Below are 16,370 nucleotides of genomic sequence, written 5' to 3' on the forward strand. Positions count from 1 at the left end.
GACCCCAGAGATCCCAGTGACCCCAGTGATCCCAGTGATCCCAGTGACCCCAGTTATCCCAGTGATCCCAGTTACCCCAGTTACCCCAGTGATCCCAGGGATCCCAGTGATCCCAGTGACCCCAGAGATCCCAGTGATCCCAGTGATCCCAGTTTTCCCAGTTACCCCCGAGGGCAGCTAGGACAGCCCCGGGAAGGCAGGGCCAGGCTTTTGTGGGTCCCAGAGCGGGGGTGGCAGTGCCAGGGGTGACAATGACAGGCGTGACAGTGTCTGGTGTGACAGTGCCGGGGGTGGCAGTGCCGGGGGTGGCAGTGCCGGGGGTGGCAGTGCTGGAGGTGACAGTGACAGGCGTGACAGTGACAGGTGTGACAGTGCCAGGGGTGGCAGTGCTGGAGGTGACAGTGACAGGCGTGACAGTGACAGGCGTGACAGTGCCAGGGGTGGCAGTGCCCCGTCCCCCGCTGTCCCCCCGGCCCAGCAGACCCTCCCAGCCCGCGCTCGGCTCCTGCCCCGTTGCGACACCTGCCGCCCTTGCGTCACCCGGTGCCAGCCCCGGGAGCGGGGGCAGCGCCCGCCCACGGCCCGGCCTGGCAGCCCCAGCCCTGGAGCCGGGCCCGGCCCAGCCCTCGGCTCACCGGAGCCACGCCGGAGTCACGGCCCCGCCAGCCGGACCCCGGAGCGCCCTGCAGATGGGACAGCACCGCCCCCCGAGCGGGGTCTGTCCCCATCGCTGGGGATGTCCTGCTGGGGACAGGGAGGTGACCCCGCGGCCCAAATCCACCCCCTTCCCTAAATCCTCGGTGGGGAGGGTGGGCTCCATCCTCTGGGAAAATCCCACTGGGAGCATCACCCACCACGGGCCTGGCTATGGATCCCAGTCAGGCCCAGCCCCACGACAGCACCCGTGGGGACAGCTGGGGACAGCTGGGGACACCCATCCCACGGGATCAGCACCCCAAAGCCCTCGGCTGAGGAACTGGAACTGCCAGGGTGGCCAGGAATGGGGACACAGGGGTCCCCAGTGCCACCAGCCCCGGACAGGCTCTGATTTCCACCCCAGCCCCGATCCCTGCTCTTGTTCCCGACCCCTCAGGTGGGATCTGGGGATCGCCCCGGCCCCGTGAGGTGCTGAAGGTGCCAAAGCAGCTCCTGCAAGGGGGCAGGAAGGGGCCCTTGGGACCAGGGAATCAGGGGATGGGAATATGCAGGACCAGGATCATGGAGTGGGAATATCAGGGTCACAGAGTGGGAATATCAGGGCCAGGATCACGGAGTGTTTGTGCCAGAGGGGCACGGAGCCGCTGTCTCTCGGCCAGGAGAGCTCTGGTGGGGTCTGGCTCCCACTGCAGGGGACAAACACGGAGCAGGACTGGGAAAAAGGGGGAAATAACAACATACAAAGGAAGAGAAATCACAAGGATGTATTTTCCAGCCGGGTTCTGGCCTCTGGAAGCACAAAGCCAAACCTGCAGAGGGAAACCCCCCCCTGCTCCCCAAACACCCTCCTCGCTCCCGGGGCCGGGTGTCTGCGGGGACACCGGGCAGGGACTCCGGCTCAGCTGGGCTGCCCAGCCTGCCCCGTGCCCCCTGCCCACCCATGGGCACCCCTGCTGGGGGAGACACCTCCCTCAGCTCCGAACTGCCCCAAACTCCCGGCAGGAGGGGCCGGGAGCCCCTCGTGAGCCCCAGCCCCACAGTTCCTCTAACTGGGCTCTGTTTCGGGCAGATGTTTGGGGGGACACAGCCCCAGCCCCTGACCCTGCACCCCCAGTCCCTCTGGGCCGTTTTCTCAGGAATTGGGAGGTTCTGGATGGAAGAGTCTCCCCCAAACCAGGGACACCCCAAAGCCGCGGGGAGCGTGGAGGAGCAGAACCCGTCGATGTTCAGCCTGTTTATAATGGGGGCACAACCAATAACAAACAGAATTTATAAATAAAGCCAGGCCGGGGGGCCGGGGACTCCCCAGCCCCTCCTGGGGTCCCCCCGCCCCCTGTCCATGACTGGGGGGACCCGGGACCGAGTCCTGTCCCACTGGGATGGCGCACAGGGCACGGGGCACTGCGGAGCGTGACAGAGCAGGACATCCCCGGGCTCCTGCGATCGTTGTCACCTTCTTCCTCCTCTTCTTCCTCCTCCTCCACTCGCTGGGTTCCCCCGGGGCTTCGCTGGGCTCCCAGTCCCTTGGGGGGCGGCCGCAGAGCGTCCCCCCCATGTCCCTCGGTGTCCCTCAGGGTCCCCCGGGGTCCCTCCGGATCCGGCGGTGCTGGAGCGGCGGCAGCGTCACATCATGGGGGCCCTGGGGATGGCGTCCTGCGGGTGCGGCTGGTACCAGGCCCCGAAGGTGTTGATGTAGCCCCCGGGGGCCAGCGGGGACCCCTTGCCGGGCCCGGGGAGGTCCCAGAGCGGGGGGAGGCCGGGGGAGCAGGGGGACAGGGCGGGGACGCTGTGCGGGGTCTGCTCCCCGTCGGGGGCACCCGGGCCCTGCTTCATGATCTTCTTGTACTTGGAGCGCTTGTTCTGGAACCAGATCTTCACCTGCGGGCACAGAGAGGGGGTGAGGGGGAGGGAGAGGCCGACACCCCCTAAACCCCCACCTCTAACCACGACAGACCCCCGGGCCCCCCCTGACCCCATTCCTGCGGGGTCTGGGGCACGAAGCGGGCTGGGAGCCCAACCCTTCACAAGGCACCCGGGACTCCCCTCTGTGGTGGGGGGAGATTGTGGGGCACGCACCGGGAGCCCGGAGAGCGAGGCAGAGTCCCCGGGAGCCTCCCCGGGTCCCCCCGGCCGTGCCAGCCCCGCCGGGTGCCGGTGCCGGGGCTGGGCCGGGCCCTGCTCATTCCTCCCCGCGGTCCCCCCCGCGCTGCCGGCAGGTTCCCACTTGTCTCCTCTTCCCCGGCTTTATGAGCTCGCTTCGCCCCTGGCTCCGGGGCTGCACCGCTGCCGCCTGCCTGTCTCTCCCCATCGCCTTCAAAAACCCACTCGCCCCGTCCCGCGGCCCGGGGCCGCCCAGCGCCGGGCACGGCCGGGCCGCCAGCCAGGCTCCGGGGCTGGGAAAGTCCCGCTGCCGCTGGGAGGTGCGGGCAGGGGCGCCCCAAACCCGAGCCCTGCGGGCCCACCGGCGCCAGCTCCCCCGCCGCGGCACGGCTCGGCTCGGCTCGCTTCCAGCGGGACCCGGCCCGCAGCCGGAGCCGTCCCGGCGGGCGCGCGGCGGCACCGGCCGGCCCCGGCGGCCCCGCGGTGTCCCGGGCCGGGCCCCGGCGGGGTCCGGGCCGTACCTGGGTCTGGGTGAGCCCCAGCTGCGCCGCCAGCTCGGCGCGCTCGGGCAGCGCCAGGTACTGCGTCTGCTGGAAGCGCTGGTTCAGCGCCTGCAGCTGCACGCTCGAGTAGATGGTCCGCGGCTTCCGCAGCTTCTTGCCCTTCCCGGCCAGCCGCAGCTCCCCGTTGGACACGGCCAGCGCCTTCTCGGCCTCTGCGGAGCGGGGAGAGGAGCCACGGCCCAGCGGGCACACGGCGAGGTTAAAAAAACACCCCAAACCACTCAAAACCACCCCAAAACCACCCCCAAATCATCCCCGCGGCTGTCGGGGGGCATCTGTGGAAGAGAGGGAGGATAAGTGGTGGGGGGCTGCTCTAGTGGTGTTTAAACCTCGGGGATAGCGAAAGGAGAGGAGGAGAAGGGAGGGATGGGACCATTCAGCCGCTGGCCACGTCCAGCGGCACGTGGGAGCCAGGCCTCGGCCTGTGCCCGGCCGGGGGGGCCGGTGGGACCCCCGGGGATGGATCAGCACCAGGATGGACCCCCCTGCCCCGGGGGAGCCAGCGGGGCGAGCTGGGGGTCCCTGGCCCAGCAGCAGCCACCCGGTGTGTGTCACCCAGGGAGCACGGCCAGGGCCGGGGCTCGGCTGGGTTCGGGACCCCTGGGGGCAGCCCCGGGGCCGGTTCGGTTCTCTCCGGGCCGGTTCGGTTCTCTCCAGGCTCTGATCGCGCTTCCTGCCTCGGTTTTTGGGGCAAACAGCGGGGAGCAGGGATGGAGCAGGGAGCAGGGGCTGGGGTGTGGGGTGAGCCTGCCCGGCCCGGGGGGCACAGCCGGAGCGTGTGGGCAGCTGAGGGGCTCAGAGGACAGGATTGGGGGGCAGAAGGGGGGAATGAGGGGGATGGGGGGCATGGGGGTCCCAGGGGGGCCCTGGGGGTCTCAGGTTGGAGGAGCCTGTAGGGGCTGATGCTCCCCATGCCCGCGGCTCCTCGAAGCCACCCACGTGTCCCCTGCGGGTCGGGGTGCTCTGGGAGCGGGGGGACACCACCCCCACCCCCCCAGCTGCCCCCCAGGACCCCGCACCGGGCCCAGCCCGGTCCAGCCCCGCCGCTGCCCCGGAGCGCTTCCGACGGCTCCGTCCCGGCTCTCCCGGCCCGGGGGGTGCCCGGGGCCGGTGCGCGACCCCCGCGCCCCCCTTACCTGTGTCCTGCAGCCTGGCCCCGGGGGCCGGGGCGTGCGGGGCGCCGGGGGGCGGGTAGGGCAGGTAGGGACCCCCGTGGGGCGGCGGGGGGGCCCCGCCGGGGTACGGGAAGTGTCCGGGCCGGCCGTAGGAGGAGAAGGGCGGGGGGTCGTGCTGGGGGTGGCCGTGCAGGGGGTAGTGCTGGGGGGGGCCGAGCTCCAGGAACGCGGCTTTGGAAGGGTCGGAGCCCAGCAGGGTCTCGGCCACCGAGCTCATGGTCATGGTCCGGCCGGGCCGGGCCGGGCAGTGCCCGCAGCCCGCGCGGCAGGGCAGAGCCGAGCCGAGCCGAGCCGAGCCGAGCCGAGCCGAGCCGAGCCGAGCCGAGCCGAGCCGAGCCCCCGCCGCCCCCCGACGGCTCCGGCTGCCGCGGCCCCGGGGATGCCCCGAACGCCCCGCCCCGCCCCGCCCCCGCGGTGACGTCACGTCCCGGGGCACCCCCTTCACCCCGTGCCCACCCCCCCCTCGAGTGTGGGACCCCCTTCGAGGCCATCCCCCCCCTGCGCCACCGTGACCCCTCCCCGGGGCTGGGGGTCACCCTGAAACACCCCCCCACACACACATCCGTGTCCTGGCGGTGTCCCCCGAGTGGGGGTGACCCTCCTGCAGGACTGGGGGGGGCACCCCTCCTGCGGGATTGGGGGGTTAACCCCTCCTGCGGGATTGGGGTCCCCTCCTTAGGGACCCCCGGGGGACACGGGGCAGCCCCGGGAGCAGGCGGGGCCGGCTGAGGCCGCTCGGGGCACAGGGGGGCACGGGGGGCGCAGCCGGGGTACCGGGCGGGGCTGGCCCCTCCCGAGCCACCCCCGGCAGCCGCGGGGGCCCCTCGGCGGCGCCGGCAGCGCCCCGGTCCCCGCGGGGCCCCGCTCCCGGCGGGTGACAACCGGCCCGGCCGCGCCCTCCGTGACCCCGCCGGGGCCTCGGGCCGGGGCGGGCAGCCGGGGCACACCGGGGATAAAACCGCCGGTGCGGGCCCCGGAGCTGCCGTCACCGCCTTTGGGGACAGCCAGCGTGCCGGTGGCGGGGTCTGCGAGGCTGCGATGGCCTCGGGGACACGGGGGTGACACAGCGGGACGGGAGCCGCGCCCCGCGGGAGCGGTGCCAGCGGCCGGGGGCGCGGGCAGGGAGGGTCCCCCCGTCCCGCCAGCCCCAGCCGGTGCCAGCCGCGTTTCCAGGCGGCCACCGGGGCTCCCAGTCGCCCGTGCCGGGCCGGCTCCGATAGGAATGACCCAGCCCGGGACACGCGGGGACCGCGTCCCGCCCCGCTCGGGGACAGCCCGGCCTCAGCTCCGCTCTGCCCTCTGTCCCCAGCCCGGCCCCACCTGGGGACATTCCCAGCGCCCTCGGGCTGTCCCCCGGTGCTGTCCCCGCGTCCCAGCACGGAGCTGTGTCCCCGGGATGGTCCTCGGGGACAACGCGGGCTCCAAACCCCACAGCAGCCTCCAGCTGGGGTGCGGGGCAAAGCCTCTGCGGGGCCACGGAACTCCGGGCACCAACAGGGGATGGCCCCAAGCCCGGCCGGGCCAAAGAGCGGCGGAGCAGCAGCTGCCAGAGGAGAATTCCAGATGTTTGCAGCCCTGCCCGCGCCGCGTGCCCGGGGAGCCGGCCCGGCCGGCACCGAGGGCGAGGAGCGAAGGCAAGGAAAGCTCCCCTGATCTGCTTTTATCCCGTTCCTCACTTTCGCCGGTGACTCAGCCCCACCGGCTGCGGGACGGGTGCCGGCTTGCCGGGATCAGCTCCCGCCGGCCCCGCTCCCTCCCGGCTCCTCACGGGGCACTGGGGGGCACAAAAAGGGTGCTGGGGCTGGGGGCGGCATCCCCCCCTCCACCTCCACAGAGGGTCCTCGTGGGGGATCCCACAAATGTCCCACAGCTGGAGCCAGAGGGATACAGGCCCCCTTCGAGCCCCTGGTGCTTTCCCACCTCTCTGCTGAGAGCTGGATGGGAGAAATACCCACAATTAATAAAAGTACCCCAAATTGTCCATCCTAAAGCAGGGAGCCGAGGCCTCTGTGCCAGGTGCTGCAGGACGGTGTCCCCAGGGGTGTTTGGGGACAAGATTTGTCCTCTGGCAGGAGCAGGGGAGACACCCAGGGTTCAATTTCCTGCTGGGGTAAAGGGGCACAGCTCTGTTCCAGGGTGTTCCTGCTGGGGTGGAAGGAGGGATGGGAGCCCTCCACATCCCATCCCACCCCATTATCCCATCCCACCCCATTATCCCATCCATCCATCCATCCATCCATCCACCCCATCCCGTCCCACCGAGCCAGTGGGGAGGGGTCCCCCCGATTTGGGGACCTTCATGGGGGGACCCAGGGGAAGGGGCAGCCCAGGGGGAGCAGTGGGACATTGGTGACACCATCCTCATCCTCCTCATCCTCCTCATCCTTCTGCCCCTCCACCCTCTGGGTCAGGGGTCTGAAGGTGCCAATCTCAGCCCCGTTCTATGCCAAGGGTGGGCACGGGGACAGGGACAGGGACATGGACGGGGATAGGGACAGGAACAGGAACAGGGACAGGGACAGGGATGGGGACAGGGACAGGGATGGGGACAGGGAAGCGCCACCTGCTCCAAACCCCTTCGGGAGAGGAGATAAAACTCCGGCCCCGGCTCTCGGGCTGTGCAGAGCCCCCGGCTGGCCCCGGGGCTGGTTTTGGGAGCGTTCCAGGACAGATGTGGGCACAGGGCACGGCCGGCTCGGGTGCCAGCCCGGTGGGTGTCAGCGGGGGCTGGCAGGGACAGGACGGGGCTGTTGGAGCGGAGTTTGGGCTTGGAGCTGCCAAGACAAACACATCGACTCAACCCGCGCTGAATTAAAAAAATAAATCACGGCCGCGCTGGGAGCCAGCGCCGGGGCTCGGTGGCGAGGCTGGGAGGTGCCGGCACACGCCGGGCCCCGCGTGGTGGCCGGGACGCGCCGGGACACGCGGGGAAAACGTCGCCGGCGGTCACCTGGCCGGGGATGCTCCGGGATCCGCGGGATGCGGACCCAGCACCCCGGCACAGCCGCTTTGGTGCCGTCCTCCGGGGCTGATGAAAGCAGCGAGGATTAAAGGGGAAAGCAGGGATGGGCGTGCGAGGAGGGGGGGCCGGGAACGCGTGTGCCAGGTAACCAACCCCAAAGATCCCCCGAGATAAAGGGAGATCCCAACAGCTGTAATTAGGCTGCAGATAGAGCGGCGCGGGGAAAGCCTGGAGCCAGGAGCAGGAATTCTGGGTTAATGGCAGCCCAAGGAGAAGTTAATAACAAGCCCAGCGGAGTGGGAGCAGACAGCCTGGCGTCTGCCCTCCCACACGCCCGCGCTGCCACCGCCGAGCAGCCGCGCTATCTCCAGCCGGGAATGGTCCCGGGGCAGCCGGGGAGACGCTGCAGCACGAGCTGGGCTCCCCCCGCCGCCCCGGGCGGCCCCTCCGGCTTTTGGGGCGTCTCGGCACCGGGAAAAGCCGGGCCGGGAGAGCAGAGGGGTGAGGGGATGGTGGGGAGCATCCTGTGGCCGGGGGGGGAACATCCAGAAAGGGGAAACTGCCGCTCCCGGGGGCTGGTCCTGCCCCAGAGGGGAGCAGCGAGTCGGGGTTTGTCCCCCGAGCGCTGCCAGACACCCCCGGAGCACCCAGGGCCCGCTGCCCCTGCGGTGAATCACGTCCGGAGGTGACCTGATGGCGCAGAGGTGGCCCCAGGGGACACACGGACGTGGGAGGTGACAGCGATGTCACAGCGGGGGCTGGACACGCGCAGAGGGACACAAGGGAAGGAAGCTGGCGCTGATTCCCCCGCCCTTTATTTCAAAAGCTCCAACAAGCCCAAGATTTGAAATTTTCGGCCAAAAGAGGCTCAGAAAGTGGCTCCGGGCGCTGGAGCCTGGATTGGTTTGGGAAGGTGAACACTGGCTTCCATGGGCGCTCCCACCCCGATTCCCAGAGGGTCTGCAGTGGGTGTGGTGCCATCAAATCCCCATCCAGGGGTGTAAATCATAATTTCCCCAACACCACAACCCCACAACACCCAGGGTCCCTCCCCTGCCCATCCCGGAGCTCGGATGAAACCACAGAGATGCCACCAAAATCCTCAAACCCAGCACTGCTTCCCGGCACCCCTCACCCTCTCCCAGAGCTGATATTTTGCATCAGAACCTCCAAATTTTTTCCAGGACACCAATCTGGCTTTGATTTTCCCGGGGACACGTGGATGGAAAGCAAAGGCATCAAAGGGGCCTGGTGGAAACAACAAGGAGAGATGGAAGGAAGGAATTTTCCGGGAGGAAATCGCCCCTGGATTTCCATCCCTGCTGGATGGAGGGATGGATGGAGGGATGATGGATGGATGGAGGAGTGGGGAGAATTCCCAAATTCCTGTTTGGAGAGGAGCAAACTGGCACTGGCTTTGCCGCCCCATAAACACAATGGTGGCAATTCCATCATTCCCATCCATTCGTGGCCATTCCCAGCCATTCCCATCCATTCCAGTCCATTTCCGGCCATTCCCGGCCATTCCCGTCCATTCCCGTCCATTCCTGGTCATTCCTGGCCATTCCCAGCCATTCCCATCCATTCCCGTCCATTCCCGTCCATTCCCATCCATTCCCATCCATTCCCGTCCATTCCCATCCATTCCCGTCCATTCCCATCCATTCCTGTCCATTCCCATCCATTCCCAACCCTTCCCGGTCATTCCCGTCCATTCCCGTCCATTCCCAGCCATTCCCATCCATTCCTGGCCATTCCCAGTCATTCCCATCCATTCCCGGCCATTCCTGTCCATTCCCGTCCATTCCCAGTCATTCCTGGCCATTCCCAGCCATTCCCATCCATTCCCGTCCATTCCCATCCATTCCCGTCCATTCCCGTCCATTCCTGGTCATTCCCATCCATTCCCAGCCATTCCCATCCATTCCCGTCCATTCCCATCCATTCCTGGCCATTCCCATCCATTCCCGTCCATTCCCATCCATTCCCATCCATTCCCATCCATTCCCATCCATTCCCGTCCATTCCCAGCCATTCCCATCCATTCCCGTCCATTCCCATCCATTCCTATCCATTCCCAGCCATTCCCGTCCATTCCCATCCATTCCCATCCATTCCCATCCATTCCCATCCATTCCCATCCATTCCCATCCATTCCCGTCCATTCCCAGCCATTCCCATCCATTCCCGTCCATTCCCATCCATTCCCATCCATTCCCAGCCATTCCCGTCCATTCCCATCCATTCCCATCCATTCCCAGCCATTCCCGTCCATTCCCATCCATTCCCATCCATTCCCATCCATTCCCAGCCATTCCCGTCCATTCCCAGCTGAGGCCCAGCCCCGGGAGGGTCTCTGCCCATCCCGGCCGTTCTTTTCTCTGGAGGGCTCATTAAGAGCCTGGCGTTAATTGTGGGATCAATTTTCCACTGTGGGAATTCCCCACGTCCCACTTTGCGGGAGAATGAATTACGGGACAGATTTAATCAATTATTCCCCTCATTAGCCCCGGCCTGGCCCCGCTAATTTGGGAAGGGAACCTCTTAAAGAGGCTTTGGGACCTTCATTCCCATCTCCCCAAATTCCGGGAGCTGCAGAGGGTGGGTGGGAGCCGGACCCTGCTGTGGTCACTGGAGCCACGCCCCGGCCACAGGAAACGCTGGAGTCCTGATTTACCCACGAGGGTGGCAGCGGGGCAGATCCCCAATCCCAGATCTCAGTTCCCAAATCTCAATCCCCAAATCCCAGATCTCAGTTCCCCAGTCCCAAATCTCAATTCCCAAATCCCAAATCTCAATCCCCAAATCCCAAATCTCAGTTCCCAAATCCCAGATCTCAATCCCAAAATCCCAAATCTCAATTCCCCAATCCCAGATCTCAATTCCCCAATCCCAAATCTCAATTCCCCAATCCCAAATCTCAGTTTCCCAATCCCAAACCCAGCCCCACCGAGTTTCCCAAATCCAGGACCCCGTCCTGCCCCCCGGGCCCTGGCCAGGCTCAGCCCGGTGTGGTCACCGCTGTCCCCAGCCAGGACCTGTGGCTTTGGGGAGATCCTAATCAGCGCCCCCACACTCTCATTAATTAACAGAGGGACAATTAGTGGTGGAGGAAATTGTTCTCCTCGTGCCGTTTCTGGTTTTTTGGCTGGGTTTTTTTTTTTGTTCTCCGCGAGTGCCGGCTCCGAGGAATTCTCGGAGCCTCTGGGGCCGAATTCCCGGGCTCCAGCCGCGTTCTCCTTTTGGGGTTTCCCTCCGAGAGGAGCCGGGGTCTGGCTCGGGAGCGGCTCCGGGCGCGGATCCCGGGGCTGGGAGCGCCCCGGGGCTCATCCCGGGGTGCCCCGGCTGCACCGGAGCCTTCGACGGCTGCAGATCCCACCCGGGACAGCTCGGGAGAGCCGCCAGCGCCCGCGGTGCGGCTCCGGCAGGACCCCGGCAGGGCTGGCACGGTGACACCGGCAGGGCTGGCACGGTGACACTGGCAGTGCTGGCAAGGTGACACTGGGTGGGCTGGCACGGTGACACTGGGTGGGCTAGCACGGTGACACCGGCAGGGCTGGCAGGGTGACACTGTCAGTGCTGGCAAGGTGACACTGGCAGTGCTAGCATGGTGACACTGGCAGTGCTGGCAAGGTGACACTGGGTGGGCTGGCACGGTGACACTGGGTGGGCTAGCACGGTGACACCGGCAGGGCTGGCAGGGTGACACTGTCAGTGCTGGCAAGGTGACACTGGCAGTGCTAGCATGGTGACACTGGCAGTGCTGGCAAGGTGACACTGGGTGGGCTGGCACGGTGACACTGGGTGGGCTAGCACGGTGACACCGGCAGGGCTGGCAGGGTGACACTGTCAGTGCTGGCACGGTGACACTGGCAGTGCTAGCATGGTGACACCGGCAGGGCTGGCATGGTGACACTGTCAGCGCTGGCACGGTGACACTGTCAGCGCTGGCACGGTGACACTGGCTGGACTGGCAGTGACATCGGGAGCTCGCAGCGAGCCCAGGGACCCCCCCTCACGCAGGTCGCCCCCTCTCTCGCGGCCGGTGACAGCCGCGTCCCCAAGTCCCGGAGCCACCGAGCGCTTCCCCGCAGAGCCGGAGGCGCAGCCGGGCCCGGGGCCAGCCCGGGCCGGTCGGGCCGGTGTCACCTCCCGTGTCCCGGCTCGCAGGGGGTCATTAGCGGCGGTGACAATCCCGGCAGCACGCGCCGGGCATTTCCATCCGGGGAAGCTCGGCAGGGAGGAGGGAAGGAGGGAGGAGGGGGAGGGACGAACGGCGACGGTGAATGTGTAATTAAGGTGCCATTAAGAGGCGCCCAGGAGTCTCCCGGGGACCGGGGCGGGCGCAGTCGCTGCCACCCCGACGGCTCCTGGGTGCCAAATCCTCCCGGGCACGGCCGGGAGGCTTCAGGGGACTTGCCCCGAGGGATGCGACATCATCAGGGTCGCTGTGGCACCGGGACACCCCTCCCAAAGCCGGGCGGGACCGGCCTGTCCCGTCCCTGGGAGCGGTGACCCAGCCCCAGCATCCACCCGCAGCGCGTGGTGGCTTTTCCAGTCCCTGGGAGCATCCCCATGGCACAGGTGACACGCGAACTCCCCGCTGCCACCCTGCCGCCCTCGCCCAGGCCAAAAAAATCCCGGGTTGAGGCCAAAACTCCCAGGTTTGAAGGCAAATCTCACCGTTCCTCACCGCCCCCCGAATTCCAGCCGCCGGCAGGTGCCGGTTCCATTGAACACCCCCCGCCCCTCCCGCTCTTTGCAGCTCCGGAATTATTTGTGGTTCAGCGGGCACTGAATGGGGCTGGAATTCCTTAATCCACCCGCGGAGGAGCCTTCCCAGGGCCGGCCCCGTAACCCAACCCCGGCGGGCACAAAGCCGGGAGCGCCCGGGAGCGGGGTCGGCTCCCGGCTCCCCCCGGGCCGGGGCATGGGGGCCCCGCGGCCGCGGCTCCTTTGAACGTCCCGGCCCGAGCTTTTGTCTCCTTTGCTTTGGGAATCGCACCTGGACGCGGCCGGGCTCCGCAGGGCTCCCGTTTCATCCCGCCTTGTTCCCACCCCGTGGGTTGGGGTCCGGCTGCCGCCTCACCCCGGGCGCGGTGACCGAGGGGGTTTGGGAGGGTTTGGGCTGGGTTTTTGACAGCGGTGACCCCAGAACGGTTCTAGAGCATTCCCCAGTGGTGCCAGAGCCCCCCCAGTGTGTCCCAGTCACCCAGGGCGGGATGTCCCCTGTCCCTGTCCCTGTCCCTGTCCCTGTCCCTGTCCCTCTGGCTGAGCTCAGCGCCAGCTGCGCCCGCGGGAGGACCCAGTGCCCTCTTTCCATCTTTTCCATTCCCTCTCCAACTTTTCCATTTGCTCTGCTTTTCCCTCCCGCATCCTCCCCGTGAGTAATCGGGAGCGGCCGCTCCCGGCGCTGCCAGCGGCTCCGGGGCCAGCCGGGGCCACCCCGGGCAGCAGCAGGAGGAGGAGGAGGGTGAGGAGGAAGGATTCTCTCTTGTTCCATCACTGTCTGCCCATGGAAATAATTCTCCATCTCGTTTATGTCTTTATTTTCATCACTGAAGTGCCGCAGAGGAGCAGCAGCTCCTGTCCCCGCCAGGATCGGGGACAGCCGGAACAGCCCCTCCAGAGCCCCCGAATCCCAAATTCCCGAGCCGGGGCAGGATCCTCCCGCAGCCCCGGGGGCAGAAGGTGGAGCTTGGCTCGCAGCGGGGCCACCTCAGCTGCCAGGGCTTGGTCACCGAGTGCCACCGGCTCCGATGGGACCTGATGGGCCGGATTCCTGCCAGGACATCTTCCCTGCCGGGGCTGGAGATCAAAGGCGATGGGACAGGGACGTGTGAGCTCCGCTCACGTGGGGCTGGGCCCGGCCCCGAGCCGGTTCTGTCCCGGTTCCACCGGCAGGAGTGGAGGGGCAGGGCCGGGAATGCTGCAGGGAGCACAGCCCCCTCTGCATCCTGCCCCACATCCCTTCCCCCATCCCATCCTCATCCCCATCCTCATCCTCATCCTCATCCTCATCCTCATCCTCATCCTCATCCTCATCCTCATCCTCATCCTCATCCCCATCCTCATCCCATCCTCATCCCCATCCTCATCCTCATCCTCATCCTCATCCTCATCCTCATCCTCATCCCCATCCTCATCCCATCCCCATCCCATCCCCATCCTCATCCCCATCCTCATCCTCATCCTCATCCCATCCTCATCCCCATCCCATCCCCATCCCATCCCCATCCTCATCCTCATCCCCATCCTCATCCTCATCCTCATCCTCATCCTCATCCTCATCCTCATCCCATCCCCATCCCATCCCCATCCTCATCCTCATCCCATCCCCATCCTCATCCTCATCCCATCCCCATCCTCATCCCATCCCCATCCCATCCCCATCCTCATCCCCATCCCATCCCCATCCTCATCCTCATCCTCATCCCATCCTCATCCCATCCTCATCCCCATCCCATCCCCATCTCCTACCTCCCAAACCAAGCCAGGCCTTGCCTGATGCCCCAAAAGGAGAATTCCCGCTCCAAAGCCGCTGTGGGGGAGCGGGGCCATGCCCAGCCGGCCCCATCCCCGTCTCGGGTGTGGGGTTTTCCCAGTCCCAGAGGGAATTGTGCTTTGCCGTCACCCAGGTTTCGTCCTGGACAAACGGAGAGGGCTCCTTGCCTCGGCCAGGAGAGCAAATCCAGCATCACCACAGGGAAGTCCCAGGGAGGACAGGAACCATTCCAGGGTGACCTGGGATTCCTGCAGCTCCTGACCCTGAAGGAAGTGGTTTGGGGATTTTAGGAACAGCTCCTGCCTGGCCCTTCCCCTCCGTGCTGCCATTCCCAGCCAACTGTGAGGCTTTCCCCTGTACCTGACCCCTGTATCCTTTTCCCACTTCCTTTTCTGAATTCCCACTCTTCCCACCATCCCGAAGCCTCTCCAAATTTTTGCTCTTCCTGCTGAGCCACTGGCAGCTCCAGAGCCTGCGGGGACGAGTCCTGCACCACTCCCAGGTGATCCTGCTCCGCTGGAGAGCCGGGATTGACCCTTCCCGTCTCCTTTGGGAGCTTTCCCAGCTGCCCTGCGCCCCGTCCCCGCTGCCAGCCCACATCCCGGGCCCGCATTCCTCACTCCCGAGTCACCTGCTCCGGCAGGTGCCGGCCCCATCCCGGTTTCTCCTGGAAAACACCCACAGGAAGGCGGCGCCCGCCCCTTCCCCGTCCCCTCCCATCCCAGGAGCCGGGAGAGGCCTCGCTCGGCCGGGCTGTGGGAGCGGATGCAATTCCCGGCGCTTCAGCCCGGCCTGCCCGGGATCTTTATCTCCCCAGGGAGAGAGGAAGTGCAGGAGATTGGAATCTGGAGCTGGAAATCGGCTCGGGATCAGGACCAGCCCACACGGCCTCACCTGCCAGGATCCTCCCTGAATCCTGCAGGATCTCTGCTGGCCTTGCCTGGAGGTGCCAGGAGTCCTCCTGGAATCGGGAACCAGAGAATCCGGGGGTGGGTTGGGTTGGAAGGACCTGGAATTCCACCCAGGGACCCCTCCCACCGTCCCAGGCTGCTCCAGCACTGTCCAGCCTGGCCTGGGGCACTGCCAGGGGTGCAGGAGCAGCCCCAGCCGCTCTGGGAATTCCATCCCAGCCCCTCAGGGAACAATTCCCAATTTCCAATCTCCCACCCAACCCTGACCTCTGGCAGTGGGAGCCATTCCCTGTGTCCTGTCCCTTGTCCCCAGCCGCTCCTGGAGCCCCTTGAGGGGCTCTGAGCTCTCCCTGGAGCTTTCCCTTCTCCAGGAGAACATTCCCAGCCCTCCCAGCCTGCCTCCAGGTCCAACCCCACCTTCCTCTGGCCGTGTTTGTCACCCCCAGCCGCCTCTGGGGACCCCCCGAGATGGAAAGGTCCCATCCCTGGGGAGCAGCTCCTCATTCCCTGTGCTGGGAGAGAGCCGGGCGAGCCCCCCGGGCCGGCGGGGCCCCGGTGGTGGTGATTAACGCCGGGACGCCAGGGAAGCTCCGGAGCCTTTGAAGTGCGGCTCGGGCAGTGCTGGAAGGCCGGAGCCGCTCTGGGGCTGCAGCGGAGCGGGGAGAGCGAAGGGAGGGAGGAAAAGTGGGAAGAGCCTCAACCTGAGCATTCCCGGCGTTGTCCAACTCGTCCCGAGGGACTCCGAGCGATGCCTCCGGTGGAGAGCTGGGATAATGAAACCAGGGATGCTGCGGAAATTTAATTTCGTTTAATTAAAAAAAAAAAAAAAAAAAAAGTGAAGAAAAAGCCGGCGAGAATAAAGGATCCCGGGAAAGGATTGTCTCGGGAAACTTCCTCCGGGATTTGGGAAATGCTCCAGGCAGGGCTGGGTGGGCTGGGCCGTGTTCCCTCAGCTCATCCCGGGGCTGGGGAGGGGCTCCTGCAGGGAGGGGGTGAGGGAACAGTGGGATTCCATCCGCAGGGATTTATTTGGGGGATACAGGAGGTGGGATCAGATCCCGGCAGTGCCGGGGCCGAGGGAAAGGACACGGAATGGGGCTGGCAGGAGGAATTCAGGTGTTCCAAATGAAATCCATGGGTGGGATAAATCCAGGGGTGGGATAAATCCATGGGTGGGATGATTCCATCGGGTGGGATGATTCCATGGGTGGGATAAATCCACAGGCTGGGATGAAGGGATGTGGCCGGAGGTCTGCAGGGACTCAGGTCACCCTGCACGGTGGCAGTGAGTCCTCGCTGTCCCTTTTCCCAGCCCCAGCTGCTTTCCCAGGCTCCCATCCCTGCATCCTCAGAGGATTTGGGGTGACTGGAGCCGAAGGGTTTCCTGTTGGCTCCTTTTGCTGTGGTTGGCTTTAATTTGGTTACAGATGTTTGTCCCAACAGGAGAAATCCCAGGAAAACACAGACAAAATTCAGCTTTGTGCTGGAAAAAACCAC

The 16,370-nt window shown here is 66.2% G+C and overlaps 1 protein-coding gene across 1 annotated transcript; it reads right to left on the reverse strand.

The window, feature by feature from the left end:
• Positions 1 to 957: 957 nt before the first annotated feature.
• Positions 958 to 4,805, reverse strand: DLX4 (distal-less homeobox 4). The gene is made up of 3 exons (XM_021538485.3): positions 4,457 to 4,805; positions 3,279 to 3,472; positions 958 to 2,535 (listed from the first exon to the last, which is right to left on the reverse strand). Exons 1-3 carry the CDS (start codon positions 4,716 to 4,718, stop codon positions 2,281 to 2,283), a joined length of 711 nt encoding a protein of 236 aa, XP_021394160.2. The 5' UTR covers positions 4,719 to 4,805; the 3' UTR covers positions 958 to 2,280.
• Positions 4,806 to 16,370: the final 11,565 nt, after the last annotated feature.

This window comes from Lonchura striata, chromosome 27 (assembly GCF_050655825.1).
Source record: "Lonchura striata isolate lonStrDom1 chromosome 27, ASM5065582v1, whole genome shotgun sequence".
Taxonomy (NCBI): domain Eukaryota; kingdom Metazoa; phylum Chordata; class Aves; order Passeriformes; family Estrildidae; genus Lonchura; species Lonchura striata.